Genomic DNA, 14,712 nt, shown 5'->3' on the forward strand with positions numbered 1-14,712 from the left:
CCGCTCCTCGCAGAGAGCCAGCCCGATTGTCTTCCCTGGAAACGCAGTTTCCGTTTGGCACGCGTTTTCTGAGGCTCGCTGGATTTTTCCGGGCTACAGAGGCCACTCAGTCCCGATCTGGATGTGTTTTTCTGGCGGGACTCTCTGGGCACGCGCGCTGCGGCGTGGCGCGGGCACGCCGGGGTTCTCAGGCTCAGATGGGGCGCTGAGAGCATGTATGTTTCGAGGTCAAGTGCCGCGCGACTCACGTCCTGCAGCGAGCCTTCTCTCGTGGCTTCGTAAAGCGCTACATGCAGGAGGCGTGTTTCAGGCGACCCTCGCCGCCAGGGAGGAACGAAGGCCCGAAGTGCCTCGGTTCGTTCAGGAGCGGAGGTCGGCGGCATGACCTGCAGCTTGCGCTGTGACGCCTCTCCCGCAGAGGCGCTGCAGGCTACTTCGGAAGGGGGGCGCTATGCAGGTCTCACGGCTCAGAGCAGCGGCGAGGGCAGCGGACCTGCCGCCACCCAGCCAGCGCCGTTGAAGTCTGAAGATGCGGAATTCCCGCGGCTTCCGACCAAACGGCGGAGGCGCGGCAGCTCGTCGTCTCCAGAGGCGTGTGTCGCGGCGTTTCCGGCGCAAGCAGCAGACTCAAGCCGCGAGGAGGCTGAGGAGCCGAATGGCGACCGCGGGCGAAGGGGCGAAGGGCAGGAGGGGCCTGGAGAGGGAGGCCAGGCGCGCAGAGAGCGACGCCGAGACATCCACGCGGCCTCGAGCGACCTCGCAGGAAAGCGAGAGCCAGAGGATATGCTTGCAGCTGAGCCGCGAGAAAGGGGGCTGCGTGAGAGGCTTGGCAACCCAGAGGGCGGGGCGCCTCACGGAGGAGGAGGCAAGGGGGACCGAAAAACAAACTTGAGCGGCGCTGCGGATTGGAAGACGACCGACACAGCCGAGGCCACGAGGACGCAGGACAACTCCGTAGGGGATGGACTTCCCTCTGCGTCACCCCTCTCCCCCGTTCCTTCCGGCTGTAGTCTCTCTTCTCCTGCTGGGTGCTCGCCTGATATCTCCATGTGTGCGGCTTCGCCCGGCTTCTCACGCGCACCGTCTGCGCCTTTTGACTGCGTCGCGAGACCCGACTCTTCACCACTTGCTCCTGTTTCCCTTCCGGGTCCCCCTTGCGTCATCTCGTCTTCTGGCGGCGTCCGCATTTCTTCGGCGTGTGCCGTTTCTCACCCGGGATCTTCCTCTTCTTCTCTGGCGGCGGGCGGGGGTGCTGCTTCGTCGTCCTCTGCGGCACAGGGGCAAGCTACCCCCGCTGCCGCTGGCGCCATCGCTCCACCCACCTCTGCTTCCTGTGCGACGCCGTTGTGTTTTCCGCTTCCTCTCTCGGCAATTCCTTCTTCGATCGGCCTGTACTTGGACCCGTTCGTCCGCGGTCCAGCGCTGCCTCACTGCCCAAGTTGCGCTGACGGCGAGGGCTTGCCTTCCCGTCTTTCGTCACCGCCGCGCTCCGACTCAACGCCTTCCTCGTGCTCTGCCTCGTTGCCTTCTCCGACGGATGGAAGACACACGCCTCCTGAAGGTGCAAACGCTGGAGTCTGCTGCTGCGGTTTTCCGCGGCGTCCTTTCCCGCGCCTGTGTCTCCCTCCTCCTCGACCCGTTCTGCCTGGGCTGCGGCGGGCGTGTCCTCGTTTGGTGCCGTCAGTGCATCCTCCGCCTTCGCGTCGTTCGCGTGAGGCAGGTCTCTGCGACAGCGCCGTGCCCTCACCTGCTGCGGCCATTTCTGAGACGGTCGCCGGGGAGACGTCTCCTGTGAGTCCCCCGCGGACGTCTTCCACGTCGACTTCGCCCCTCTCGCCTGCGCAGTCCTGTAGATCTGGTGATTCGGCACGCGTGAAATCTCCGAGCGCCTCCTCGATCCCGTTTTCTCTCTTCGCTACCCAGCTGTGTTCGCGCAGTCTGCTGGCTTTCATTGCGAGCGAGGACGGTCGACTGGCGCGCTGGAAGCAAATGCTTAACAACCTGCAGTTTGGGGTCAGGGCCTTCTTGAACAACCCCGAAGTGATCTACTGCCGCGGCCTGACTCGCGGCGCACAGTCGCGCCTGCTGCATCTGCTTGTGAACATGCTCCCTCTGTGGATCTACCTCGCTGTGAGGCCCTCTCGCGCCGGGCTTGACGACTGCCGAGACGAAGGCGCGGGCGAACCGAACCGGGCGGTAGAGCCGCAGAGGCCTTCGCCGGAGATTAAGACTGAGGCCGCCCAGCGGACGCGAACCGACACACCGCAGGCAGCGGAGAGCGGTGGAGCGACAGAGCAGCGAGAAAACGTACTGGTGGAAGACATAGACGGCGTACACGGCAGGCAAGCATGCTGTGAGAGCGGGCGTTTACTACGGCCCCGGTGTCAGGACGCGAAACGCTTTCTTTCGTCCATCAACGAGAAAGGTCGGCAAGGTAGCGCGAGTAGCCGAGTGCAGCGGAGCGGAGGCCCAGATGAAGTGAATGCCGAGGAACGGGTCTGCAGAGTTGGGGAGCGCTCGCGGGGGAGGCGCCGAACTCGCAGTAAGACGAGGCTCGCTGGAGAAAGCATAGAACATATCCATTCAGGGGAACAGCCCGTCGAAAGGGATGATGACGAGCCAAGTTCTGCCGCGGTGGTGCACTCCGGGAGAAGCGGGAAGGATGAAGGCGAGGGTGCGGCGAGCGCGCGACCCAGCGGATCGCGAAGCGTGTCACGCTGCAAGTACGCGACAGAGACCGACATTTCCGTCGTCCCTTTGCAAGAGGCAGCAGCGGACAGCAGGGAGGGCGAGACTGGCGACGTGTCGAGTGAAGGGCGGCATACCCGCGAAAGTCCGTTGACAGAGGCCACTCGACGTCGTGGGAAGCGGACCGACGGAGGCAAAGCTGGTCTCGACGCCGCGGTCGCCTCCCATGGGGTGCGAGAAGGGGCGGCGGTTCTATCCACAGCAGAGGAGAGGCCAGAAAGCGACGGTCTACAAAAGAGAAGAGGCGCGGATGTCCCAGAGGGACGTGAGCAGGCTCTTGCAGCTGATGCCGTTTCTGTTTCACCTCCGCGTAGGGCAGAAAGCCTCGCGACCGCATGTGCTGTGGGACCGTCCTCTGCGTGTTCGCCGACGCCGCCCCGTGTGGCCTCTTCGACCCCTGCTTCGCCTTCGCCTCCGGAGCGCGTTCCCACGCAACCGCGTTCCACTGACTCACCGGAGTCATCCATGCCGCCCTCATCTGGGGCGTCCGTGCTCCCTCCGCCGGCTGGGACTGACGCCTGTCCGTCTCCGCCGCATCCGCCTTCTCCAGGCAGCGTTCCATCGACATCGTCCTTTCCACCCGCGGCGGCGCCTGCCTCGTGCTCCGCGGCGGATGGGCCCCGGTCGCTGTCTGAGGCCACGCCGCCTTCGGGCCCTGCCTCTCTATCCCGCGCCGTAGCACGCGGCGACTCAGCTTTGCTGCATGCGTCAACCGCCGCTGCTGCCGCTCCGCGTGCGGCTGGTCCTGGTCGGCGCACAGCTGTCTCTGTGGCGTCTCAGACGTCTTCAGCTCCTCGCCGCGAGGGGCTGGCGTCCGGCGGCCACGCAGGCAACGAAACAAAGCCAGCTTCCAGACAAACTCCGACGGAGGCGGCGACGCACGGGCCACAGGATCAAGCCTGCGGGGGAAGCGGAGGCGCTGCGTCTGAGGCCTGTCTCTCGCGAGACAGGACACGCGAGGGGCGCGAGCCTGGTCGAACGGCCAAGGTGTCAGATTCTGGAGAGCGCCCAACCCGAGAAGGAGACGACGCAGATCTCGGCCAAGAGAGGCAAGCGACACGAAGCGACGCCCACGGGGGAAGGGGAAAGGACGCAGACGGAGGCGCGAACCGAGGACCTGGTGCGGAAGATGCCGTGAGCGAAGTAAATGCCACCAAGGACGTCACGCGGGATGCGGGACCCGCCCAGATGGGAGAGCGCAGGTCGGCTCCGGAACGCGCAGATGTAAAGGAGTTCCCAGCCCACGGAGGGGCGAGCCAAGACAGCAAACCAAAGAGTCAAGATACACGCACCGCGCCGCAGAAAGGTGCAGAGAGAGGTGTGCGTCGGGGGAGAGACGTCAAAGAGGCACGCGGTGCTGCTTCGTGCGGCGTGGCCTCGCATGAAGAGAATCCGTCCCTGTTTCCTTCAGCTCTACCTGTGAAAACAGAGAAGGACGACAGCGTTTCCCAAGCGCGCCCTTCCCTCTCGTTGGATTCCGTCTGTACTCCTCCATCATCTCGCGTCAGTTCCCCGTGTGCTGCCGGCAGGGTGCACCTACCCTGTCCACCCGTGGCAAACACCGAGGAAGCAAGCACCGAGGACGCGGCGTGTCTCGCAGAGCCCAGCGAGAAGCCACAGGAAACAGAAAGTGAACGGCCTGCGTCGGCGTCTTCTTTGTCGTCTGCTTTGGCTTCGTCCGCACGCGTCCCTGCGCCGTGCGCCGCCCAGGAAGCCGCGAAGGAGCGAGCAATTCACGCGCGGGTTGAGGCGGCACCCCGCGGGGATGTGGCCTATGGCGAGGTTGCTGCTTCCCGCTCGCGTGGGCGCGCGCCGCGGACGCCGCGGAGGTGTGGTGTCACAGGGGAACGGGAAAAACGCAAACTGAGTGAGGACGGGAAGAAAAACAGGCGCGACGTCGCAGACGCGAACCCAGGTTCTCCAGGTGGGCATGCACAAAGACGGTTATCGCCACGCGCGCCTCACGACTATGCCGAGTCGCCAGAAGCTGACGCATGCTCCGCCCGCGCGACGGCCGCGGCCTCAGTTCCAGATGGCGTAACGGGAGCCGCTGGCAGCTTGTGGCAGAGTCAAGATGGCAGACGTGGGAAGCGGCAAAGATGCTGCGCAAGCGCGGCGATGGACGCGGAGATGCCTCAGCGGAGCTCAGCGTTGAGACGGCCTGCGGCAACAGCTCGCGACGCGACACGAGGAGAACTCGCAAGCGAAGCGAGGGGGAACCCACACTCCGAGGCAGAGCCGCTGACAACCCAGGGAGAGGGAGCCGAAGCGGCGAACGTGGTGGGGGATGGACCCGAACTCGAGGGGAGAACAGACAAAGCGAAGAACAAGGAGGTCAAGGAAGCGCTGGTCGAAAAAATCCGTGCAACAGCATCGACAGAGGCAGGCGCCGCAGAGCCCGTAGGAAAGCTCGAGCATCTGAGGAGATCGGGCAGAATACGGAAGAGAGTGGGAGACGCGCGCGAAGGCGCGATGGAGAAGCCGCTTGCGAGACAGGCTGGCGACAGGGGCAGGCGCATCTGTGGCGGCCCAACACAACGAGAGGCAGAGCAGGCGAACGGCCGGGGCTGCAGCAGCTGTCAGGAGGCTTTGCTCATGAGACAGAGGCATGACAGTAGACGCTTTCTCGGTTCGTCCTTTCTGACGCCACCGAGTGTCGTGTCGGCCCGTGCTTCGTCTCCGCATTCGCCGAATGCGTCGCCCTCGTGTTCGCCGTCCGCTGACTCTTCACCTCTCTGGCAGCTGCGGTCCACACCGGATCCTGTGGAACGCTTGGAGCATCTGCTTCTCTTCTATCGCCGGTGGCTGGGCGACTGCCGAATGGGGAATCCAGCTAGAGAAGCCCTGCTGCAGCATGCTGAGCTGCTTCTCCCTGATGCCTTCCTCTTTGGACTTCTTCGTTTCTTTTCTCACCTCTCCGCCCTCGAAGATGCCGGCTTCCACCAAGTGAAGCGCATGGACGCACAGCCAAGGCGCGACCGCGGCCGAGACGCAGACAGTTCGAAAGCGGCAAGCGAGTGCGGACAAGGACGAAATTGCCACAAAGACGAGGGGAACCCTGAAGCGGTAGAAGCGGCCACAGGAAGGGATAGAGAGGATAGTCGTCGTTGTCTTTCTTTCAGTGATGCCCGCGCTTCTTCTGCGTCGTGCTGCGGTCTCGCCCGAATTGCGTCCGAGATCGCCACAGGCACTGAAGCGCTCTGTCGATCCGTCTTGGAAGGCGAAGAAACCAGGGTTGCGCTGGAACGCAAAAAGGCAATTTCATCGTCTCTTCTTCGTGGAGGTTCGCCGAACGGCTCTACCACAGGGGGCCAAAGCGGCGGTCTATCCGTGGTCGCCGGCAATTCAGCCTCGACGAGCGTCTTCCCACCTCTGCCTCTGCTAAAAAAGGAGACGCAGAAGTCAACCGAAGTCTCGCTTGCATCTGCAGAACGGCGACGGTTTTCGGGTTTTGGCGCGTCTGTCTGCGCATCCTCGTGTGCGTCTTCTACTTCGTCCTCTACGCCTGCGAGCCCTGTTCGCTGTCGCGCCGCGGGCGCTGGCAGAGCTGGCGCCCAGCCGCCTGATGCTCCGTCCAAGCAGGACGCAGCTGCCGGGCGTGGCAGGGCCAGTACGCCTTCGCCCTCGTCGCGAAATCGACGCCGTTCATCCAGGGCACCCACAGTGTCGCCGCCAAGACGAACGCGGTCCCAGCGTTCTTCGTCTGCGCTCGCTTCGTCCACTCTTGTGTGTTCGTCCGTCCGGAGGCGGCGGCGCGGAGACGGGAGGTCTGAGTCACTAACTAGAGGCGGGCAGGCTGCGCACCAACGCGCGCCGCCTCCTTCGTGTTCTTCGGCAGTTTTGCTTTTCTCCTCTCCCTTGTCTTCGCGGGGTCGCGGAGGCTCCGCAGAGGACAAAGTGGTCAAGGCGGACGCTTGCGACGCCGCGAAAACGGACCTGTTTGTGTCCGTCGAAGCGAGCTGTTACTTGTTTAGCTGCAGCAAAATCTCGACTCTACTAGCCACGCAAATCGACGCGCTGCGCACACATCCAGACAGCGCCGCTTTGAAGAAGGGCTGTGTCTCCAACGCAGCAGCTTTCTCGAGCGCAAGGCCGCCCGGAAACTCGCCCACTTCGAGTGCGGCGTGCAGTTTGTCTCGCTGTTCCACCGGACCGCATGGCGCATTGACGGCGGCTCCAGCCCTCCCTGTCCTCGCCTGTGCGTCGTCTGCGCCTTCGCCGCCCGTGCCTGCTCTGGCGCCGTGTGCAGTGTGGCAGTGCGCCTTCCTGTCCGCCAGCTCAGCCAACCTGCGTTCACAGCTGTACCGAAAACTCCGCGAGCTTGTCGTCGACTTCGCCTGCGTCGTCGGCAGACTGGCCGCTGTCCACATGGACCATCGCCGGTGCTGTCTGCTCAGGTGCCGGGATCTGAATGCGGCCGCCCGGGCTTTGGATTGTCTTCCTAGCCGCGCACTGCTTCTGATTGTGTCACAGGCGAGCTCGGCGGAGGCATCCTTGCACGCTCGTCGAGGCGCGGGGATGAGCCTGAGGCGCCAAGGAGAGGGAAAGACGACGCGAAAGACAGATGGAAAGGCAGGCAAGCTAGAACCCGAGGACAGCCTCATACAGTCGCATATCCAGCTTATGGCAACAGAAAGGCATCTCCAGGGGCCCGTCGCTCCCGACAGGAAGGCGGAGCGGGAAAAAGACAGAAAAACGCGGTATAGCCAGGCTCCGCCAGAGACGGAAGCGTGTAACACGCCTCGGGGCGAAAACGTTGGGGAACACGAATCTTGGCCGCACAAGGACGGCCTGAGCAGCCGGCGTAGAAAACAGAATCTGCCTTCTGCGACACTTGCCGAGCGCGGGAAAGGGCATGCAGATGAAGGAGGGGGGGGCACATCGGGAGAGGATGCGCCACGGAATCTCCGGCATTCTACAGATCCGTTTTTGATAAGGAGTGAATTCGCAACTGCCGTCTCAAGCAGTGATTCCGACGATAGCTTCTGTCCTTCATCATCCTCCTCTTCCGAAGAGGACGGCGATTCGTCTGAAGATGAGGTTTTGCGTCAGTGGGAAATGCGAGCGAAATCGTTCCCTCGGCCTTCGCGGTCGTGGCAGCCCTCTTCCGAATCGGACTCTTCGACGTTCCTTGTGAGAATCCCTTGGGCGGGCAGTGCGGAAGCATGCGACGAAACAGTAATGAGTTCCTCTGCGTTATCTGCGTCTTCGCCTTTGCCTCTGACTGAAAGGTCCCTCTCTGTAGCGGATTATTTGCACCACGTCGCTGGGTGTTTCTGCGGATGCGCCGACTCCGATTTCGCCCCCGACGAAATCTCCGCCTCAGACGAAGCCGAGGAAGACGGTGACGACGACCGGGACGACGAGGGTCTGGTCTACGAAGAAGCCGAGGCTGAACCCAATGAGCAAGATCTACAAGACGGCGAACCATAAGCTGAAGCAGGATGCGGCAGCGCGGTCCCGTGGAACCGACTGGAACACAGTGACGGCTAGCACGCCTGCTCCGATAACGAGGCGACAAGTTGGCGAATGAGTAGCGGCTTGCTAGATGATAAGTAGGAGCGTCGTAGTACAGATTGCCGAAGTAACACGCGGTAGTTCGCCCTCGTGTGAGGTGTTCGCCAGCCGTCGAAAGACAGCAAGCGCGCAAGTATGACGTTCCCGCACGAGGAAGGCGTTCTCAAGGGGTAAGCATTTGGGGGCGTGGTACCCTAGCGCGAAATGCTGCGCAGAAGCCGTGGAAGCGGCAAATGAAAGGGACAGAGGAAGCCCTTGTTGTCTGCACTATGCTGCCGAGTATACCGCGGTCCTGTTCGCAGTGGGAGCCTGAGCCTTGTGCGTTATGGTACGCCCCCTCTTCCCATGAGCCAAGAGGAATGCCGCGCGGTTTTGGGCGAAAGAGCAGCTCATTCATGAGGGATGACTTTAGAGGGACGCGTGCCACGGGCTTCTGTGGGACTCTGGTAGTGTAGGCCACCGGCTGAACGAACGTATCTACAGCTACGATTCCTCGTCCTACGGGGCCAGTACAGGGCGTGGTGGAGAGTGTGCGGTGCAATGGCCTACAGCGAATACCGTCTCACTACACGGCCAGGAACTCCACAGGCTCACACTGCCGCTCTTTGGGTACTGAGCTCTCTGGCGCGGCAGTGTCGGCGAGCTGCAGCTTCATGATCAGAACTCTGACAAAGCTGGGTATATCGTATCGTGCGCTTTTCGGTGCGATTGTCCGCCGGCTGTTCCATGTTTTTGCACTCACAAATGACTACCCAAGCGACATGGCATTCAGCCTGTAGGAACTTGGTACGCTAGAAAGCGTGCTGACACACGGCGTCACGCTCTATACGAATGGCTTTCAGACCTATGCCAGAACCTCCAGGACACTACCCCATTAGAGGCCTAGAACTTACAAGAAGCTTTCATGTCACGCTGCCTGCAGCGGGCACCCGGGCCCTCAAATCCATAGGGCTCATCACCGCGTAATCGAGAAGGGCTGTACACATGGGAGCGAAGGGACCTTTCTAGCTCTCGTATGTGGCGGAGTCGCGGGACGGTCAGGTGCGATTGCGTGGCAGCCCACAGCTTGAATAGCGTCATGAGCCCAGGGGAATGGGGGACGCATGGATGTTCAGCTCACGCGCCCAGTTCTCGTATGGTGAGTCTCTGGAGTAGCGTAGCACTGCTCCGTGATACCTGCTAGCCACGATCACGAAGGCCGTCGAATTCATGTGTCTTGATCCAGTAGATGGAGGCAAGTCAGAAGTCATGTTACACATAAACGTTCGAGGGACCACAACAGGATTCCTTTGGAGCGGATTACCAGAAAGCAAGGTCGCCGCCCCTAGTGATGGTGCCTGGCAAGGACAAGGACACGGGGACACCAACCGACAGTGCCCTAAAGTCCCCAGAGCATCTGCATAGCATTTGCACACTCTTTGAATCTCCAACGGCGAGATGTCATTCGGGAGCTAACGACCACTGCATCGACTGTACGCGGGACTGAGTTCGATTGCTCCGCCCTGCGCGCAGAACGAGCTGCAAACACGTTTATCAGTGTCCTCATTGGGTCCTTAAAACAGCCTGGAGTCCCGGAGGTTCTCCACGCGCTTGCACACCCGAGAGGCGAGCTGGCGGCTGCCACCTGGACCCGACCTATCCACTGGTGACGCCACCATTTCGAGGGGAGGATGCCTGTCGTGTCGGGATGAGGGACGCAGTCGCCGAGTATCCGTCGACACCAGGACTGCGTCATCGCCAGCGGTGTCTGTGGGCTCAAGAGATTTTGTCATTCTGTAGGCGCTTGTACGGAGACCGCACAATTATTGTAGGAGGTCGGGAGGCGTGCCGTCGCCCAACAGCTGGTCGAGCAGTCTGCCGTCCCTGGTGGGTTTAGTCTGGAAACCTGCTATCGGGAGATGCGAATGTGGCGGCAACGTGAGGATGGACGGCGCCTCAACCGGTTGTGGGGAAGGATGAGGGAATGGACGAAACTGGCTCACTGGTTGAGCAGGTCGTGAAGGCCATGCCGGCTGCCCCTCGCTGTACAGATTCCCGAGATGTCTAAGGGCGCTCCACGCCCGTGCGGCGTCGTGCAGGGGGCCGGTAGGCACAACTGGAGACTGCGGGTACAGTAGAGGTCCTATACCACGCTGTGAGAATTGAGGTAAGTGAGGTTGGCCAGGGCTACCCGAAAGCATGGGTGCATGCAATGAAGGTAAAGCGAGAGGTGCTTCATGACCCACCTCTACAGTGTTGGGTTGTTCACTAGGGATGGAGTCACCTCGGCGGGTGTGCTTTGTTTTGTGTTTTTGTCCATCTGGTTGCCATGTTCCTCTCTCTAATCGTAGTCCCACCTTCTTTATGCCTTCATCGAGCGTCGGAGTGGGAGTTATTCCCGGCAGCGAAACAGGAAGAGTCTCAGCGCCGAAGGGTCTTCCATCAGTTGAGTGCCCCGCGGATCTCCCCGCAGGAAGGCCCCCACCCGTCCCTGCTCCGCCATCTCCTCCGCTGCCAGCTTGTGTGTCTTTCTGAAGTCCTAGAAGGACTTCAAGAGCAACCTGCAGCGCTGCGCTATTCTTCGTCATCAATGCAGACCCAACAAGGCTTGATGATAGATGGGGCCCCAACGCCATTTCAACACCTTCCTTGAGGACAGCGGCGGAGGAAACAGGGCCCTCCCAACAGTTGGTTCCAAACACTGGTCCCAGCCCCGCTGCCTCCAATCTGTGACGCTGACGCAACCAATGGTCCTCAATCTTTCGCACCGCTTCCTCGCTGAAGTGATGCCCAGCAGTTCGCTGCTCTTCATGGCGTCGCTGGAAAGCGTTCGCTCCCTTTCTCAGCCACGCAAGAAGCTCAGGTAGCCGCGCTGATAGCTTTCTATCTTCTCGCAGCGAACCGTCCGCGCCCTCACTTTGTTCCACCAGTGATGGTGGCACGAGCGACAATTCCTGCCACTGTGACGTGGTTAGAAGATACCTGCCAGCTACGGAGTTATGCCTCGGGTCAAGAAAGCCTGCTGCCGCCTCGTGCCGTGCGCAGCGGATCTTCGACAAAACGTTCTCCTCGGTGATGGCTGCTGCTTCGAGGTCTGAGACAGTAAACAGCGGTGCCATGCCTCCGGCGGTCAGCAACTGTTCCGTTTCTATGCCGAGCGAATCCATCCCTTGAAGATAAACTAGAGCCGAGGCGACTTGATCCTTAAGCTTGCGTCGGCGTGCCACCAGCATGCTGTGCCGTTGCGCCTTCCAATACAGCAACTCGATCTGATCACGGCACTCGCGAAGCTGTCTTCTGACATTCTGTTCCTTCCTAGGCTGGCGTATCACGCTCATCTGCTGCAGTACCTGGGACAAGTGCTGCATGCGTTCTGCTAGCAGGCGAGCACGGACAGGCCATCTCACCATTGTTTGTACGTCAACGAACTCCTGTGCATTGAGTTGAGAGAGTAGCGACTGAAGGCGACCGATGGCATACGCAACCGTCTGCGGCAGGCCATAAGGTGAAACAGTGATATCCGCCGCGCCATCCCCGTCCTGCCTTCCCGGGGCGGCAGCCGCTGGTCCCGGGGAAGTCACAAAGCTTGGCTCTTGTGGTCTTCCGCTAGGTGTGTAAGTTGTGGCATACATGTGGCCCATCAGCCCGGCGCTGTCACTACTGCCGTATGGTTCCGCTTTCTCAGCAGACAGGCGCCTCCCTCGCGGCTTGGTTGGTCGTCCCGCGGCATCGCCCACGCTGGATCGGGCAGCACGATAAGCCCAGGATGCCATTGATGCCCCTGTGACTGTCGAGTGCACATATAGAACGCCAATAATGAGGAGGCCAAGCTGCGATCTGGTCTCTGGAGGCACACCACGGCGAGGAGTTCCTGTGGTTAACGTCCAATATGCAGCTCGCATTGAGGGGGTCCTGGGATCGCTACTGCCCGACCCCGGAATTTTCTTTTGCATCGCGGGTTCCGCTTCCATGATTTCATTAGAGTGAAGCAGTTCGGATGCACGGAAATGATGCAAGTGAATAAGTGTGTTCTTGCTGAAACCCTGAATGAGCTTTGTAGCCAGTAGGACGGTAGGACCCCACAGGAGGGGAGACCCACACCTCCGCACGTGCGGGTTCCGTTATATCTTGCTCGTTCCCTGCCACGTGTACTGACGGACGACTGGCGGTCGCAGAACACGGCGTTGCTAGAGATGGACTAGTTGAAGCCTCCTCAGCAACTCTACGGCGAGTCGACAGAAGATCCTGCCCTCTGCCGTCGCCTCCCTCGCGCGCATGCGTCTTCACGACGGTGAGCCTGCAAAGCACTGACTCTGTCTGTGATTAGTTCCCAGCGGCATCCAGGGGAGCGAAGCCAAAAATGATTCAGAATGTGTGCCAATGTTCACGGCGCACGCATGTAGTGGCCAAGCATTGTCATCTATAGCGATTGCTGAGAGCGGAATGTAAAGACGGGATACAGCATACGTCGTCAGCCTCTCTCTCGCTTGGCCCGTGAAACCCGGCAGCTGGTACTGTTCCCGTCCTCACCCACGGGGGACATCTTACTTTTGCTTCTCCGTCTACATCACACAACAACCTGGAGCCATGAAGGAGAGTTCTTTCCAGTCGCTCCGCTCCAGCCGCCTCTGTTCGCCGGCGTATTAATTGGTTCCAAGAAGAACAGACTCCTCCGCATCCACCATGTCGCGCCTCCGCTCTTTCCATGTTAATTGGGGATGTTGATATCCCAACTAGAACGATTTTACTAGACTGACCAGTGAAACGATCTGAGACGTTGCTGCTGGGCTGGGAAATGACCGCTGGCCCGTCTTAGCCGTGTGTTTGTCGTCTGGGGTCAACGACGTGTACTGAGCGCTGATCATCGTTGTGGTACAGGGGCAGTCCGGAGAGCGCACCCAGTGCGTCCGCGTGCTTAGCAAAGACAGAGAGAGCTGAAAACAACAGCTGTCACACACACCGCCTTCCGGCTTCGTTGCGCCGGTATTGAAGCTTTATACGCCGAACGCTGCTTCACGCGCATAGTATGCTTGCTGTGCTCATCAGGGGTGCACACAATTATTAGTAGGCAGTAATCCAAAGACATGGGCGCACTACCACGAGTTTTTGGGCAGCACACGCGCACCTCATCGGCGTTCCCCCGCCGAGCTTTGCAGGCCTCTCAAGCGGAGGCCGTGCCGTGCAGCCCGTTAATGGACGGCCAACAGCGGTAACAACTGTAGGTATTCTCGGCTATTTCTGCAAATATCAGCCCCTGGCCACAGATACCTGCACACACCACGATCATGACAACGACGCATGGTCACTAAGCTACGACGGAAACCCGTCACCACTCCGCAGACATGCAACTCAGGGTCCAGTTTGCTGCCGCCATCGTGGCGGCATGCACACAGCGAGTCGCAAAGCACAGCCGCATACACAATCCAACGTTTGTTGCCGTTTTCTCAATCACGACCAACTCACAAAAAGTACGGAATCACGCTTGTTCCATGTGTCCAGTGGCAGGGCCAACTCTGTTTGGACCAAGGCGGAAGCGCAGGCCGTTTCCACTCAAGCGTTTCAGTCCCAGACCCGGTTCAAGACATACCGACCACGCGAAAGGGTCGCGCAATTAGCCTCACACCTGCTGGGGGACCCACGGCCGATTTCATGCGCATATCGCCCAGTGGGGCCCCAAACACCATCTCCGGTTCCTGCAACTCCTGCCGTTGGTGTGTGCTCTTCATCGCATTGCACAGCTCTCTAGGACGAATCTGAACGTGGAGGTGACGAAAAGCGCCGTGGTCGATGCCCTCCCCTCGCTACAGGCCCGAATAATACTCAGAAGTGCGCGCGATGATCCCCAACGCGACCTTTGCTTCATCTGTGTTTGAGGCACGCAGCTGAGCCTCGTGAGTCAGCAGCATCGTTAAGCGAGACGCCACGAAGAATTCGCCGTTCCGCGTGTGGCAGCAACCATTATTTGGGTAGGCATCATTGCGCATCGCTGAGAGGAAGCGGGCCCCTGCACGGAAGGGGACGTCATTCGTTTGCGCTGGTTCGGGCCGTGTGCCTTTCTAACACCGTTCACTAGCCATCCGCAATGACCCATGTGGATTTCTGGGGTTCAAGAGACATTTCTCCTTTGCATGCCTTGTACTTCAACTAAGCCAGGTACAGTGTGTCAGTCCCTACTGAGATCTGGTACAACACCCGGGCTGCCACCGGCGCAGCCAGCACCGGAGGACCGGTGGACTGTTCATGTGGTTCGTCTGCTGCATGGTGGTGACGGTGCACGTCCCTCAGGAGTCCTGCCTCCATGAGATGAGATCGCCAACAGGCAGCTGATACCCGCGCGCCATGTGTGTGAGACGTTGTCAATTCTGACGCCCGCCATCGTTCCGTCGAGTGAGAAGGGAGGACGCGGGCAGCGCCTGTCCGTTTGACGATGCGGAGACTGTGTGACTCTCATCGTAGCGTTGTCGAGGG

At 60.6% G+C, this 14,712-nt stretch overlaps 2 protein-coding genes across 2 annotated transcripts; one reads left to right on the forward strand and one right to left on the reverse strand.

Moving 5' to 3' along the window:
• Positions 1–121: 121 nt before the first annotated feature.
• On the forward strand, positions 122–8,181 carry BESB_018260 (uncharacterized protein; the record flags this gene model as incomplete). The annotated part of the gene is made up of 2 exons (XM_029360541.1): positions 122–215; positions 311–8,181. 2 exons carry the CDS (start codon positions 122–124, stop codon positions 8,179–8,181), a joined length of 7,965 nt encoding a protein of 2,654 aa, XP_029216517.1.
• A 1,886-nt stretch (positions 8,182–10,067) lies between these two features.
• BESB_018270 (uncharacterized protein) lies at positions 10,068–12,017 on the reverse strand (the record flags this gene model as incomplete). The annotated part of the gene is made up of 1 exon (XM_029360542.1): positions 10,068–12,017. One exon carries the CDS (start codon positions 12,015–12,017, stop codon positions 10,068–10,070), a length of 1,950 nt encoding a protein of 649 aa, XP_029216518.1.
• Between the last annotated feature and the right edge of the window lie 2,695 nt (positions 12,018–14,712).

The sequence above is a fragment of the Besnoitia besnoiti genome, chromosome X (genome assembly GCF_002563875.1).
Source record: "Besnoitia besnoiti strain Bb-Ger1 chromosome X, whole genome shotgun sequence".
NCBI lineage: Eukaryota > Apicomplexa > Conoidasida > Eucoccidiorida > Sarcocystidae > Besnoitia > Besnoitia besnoiti.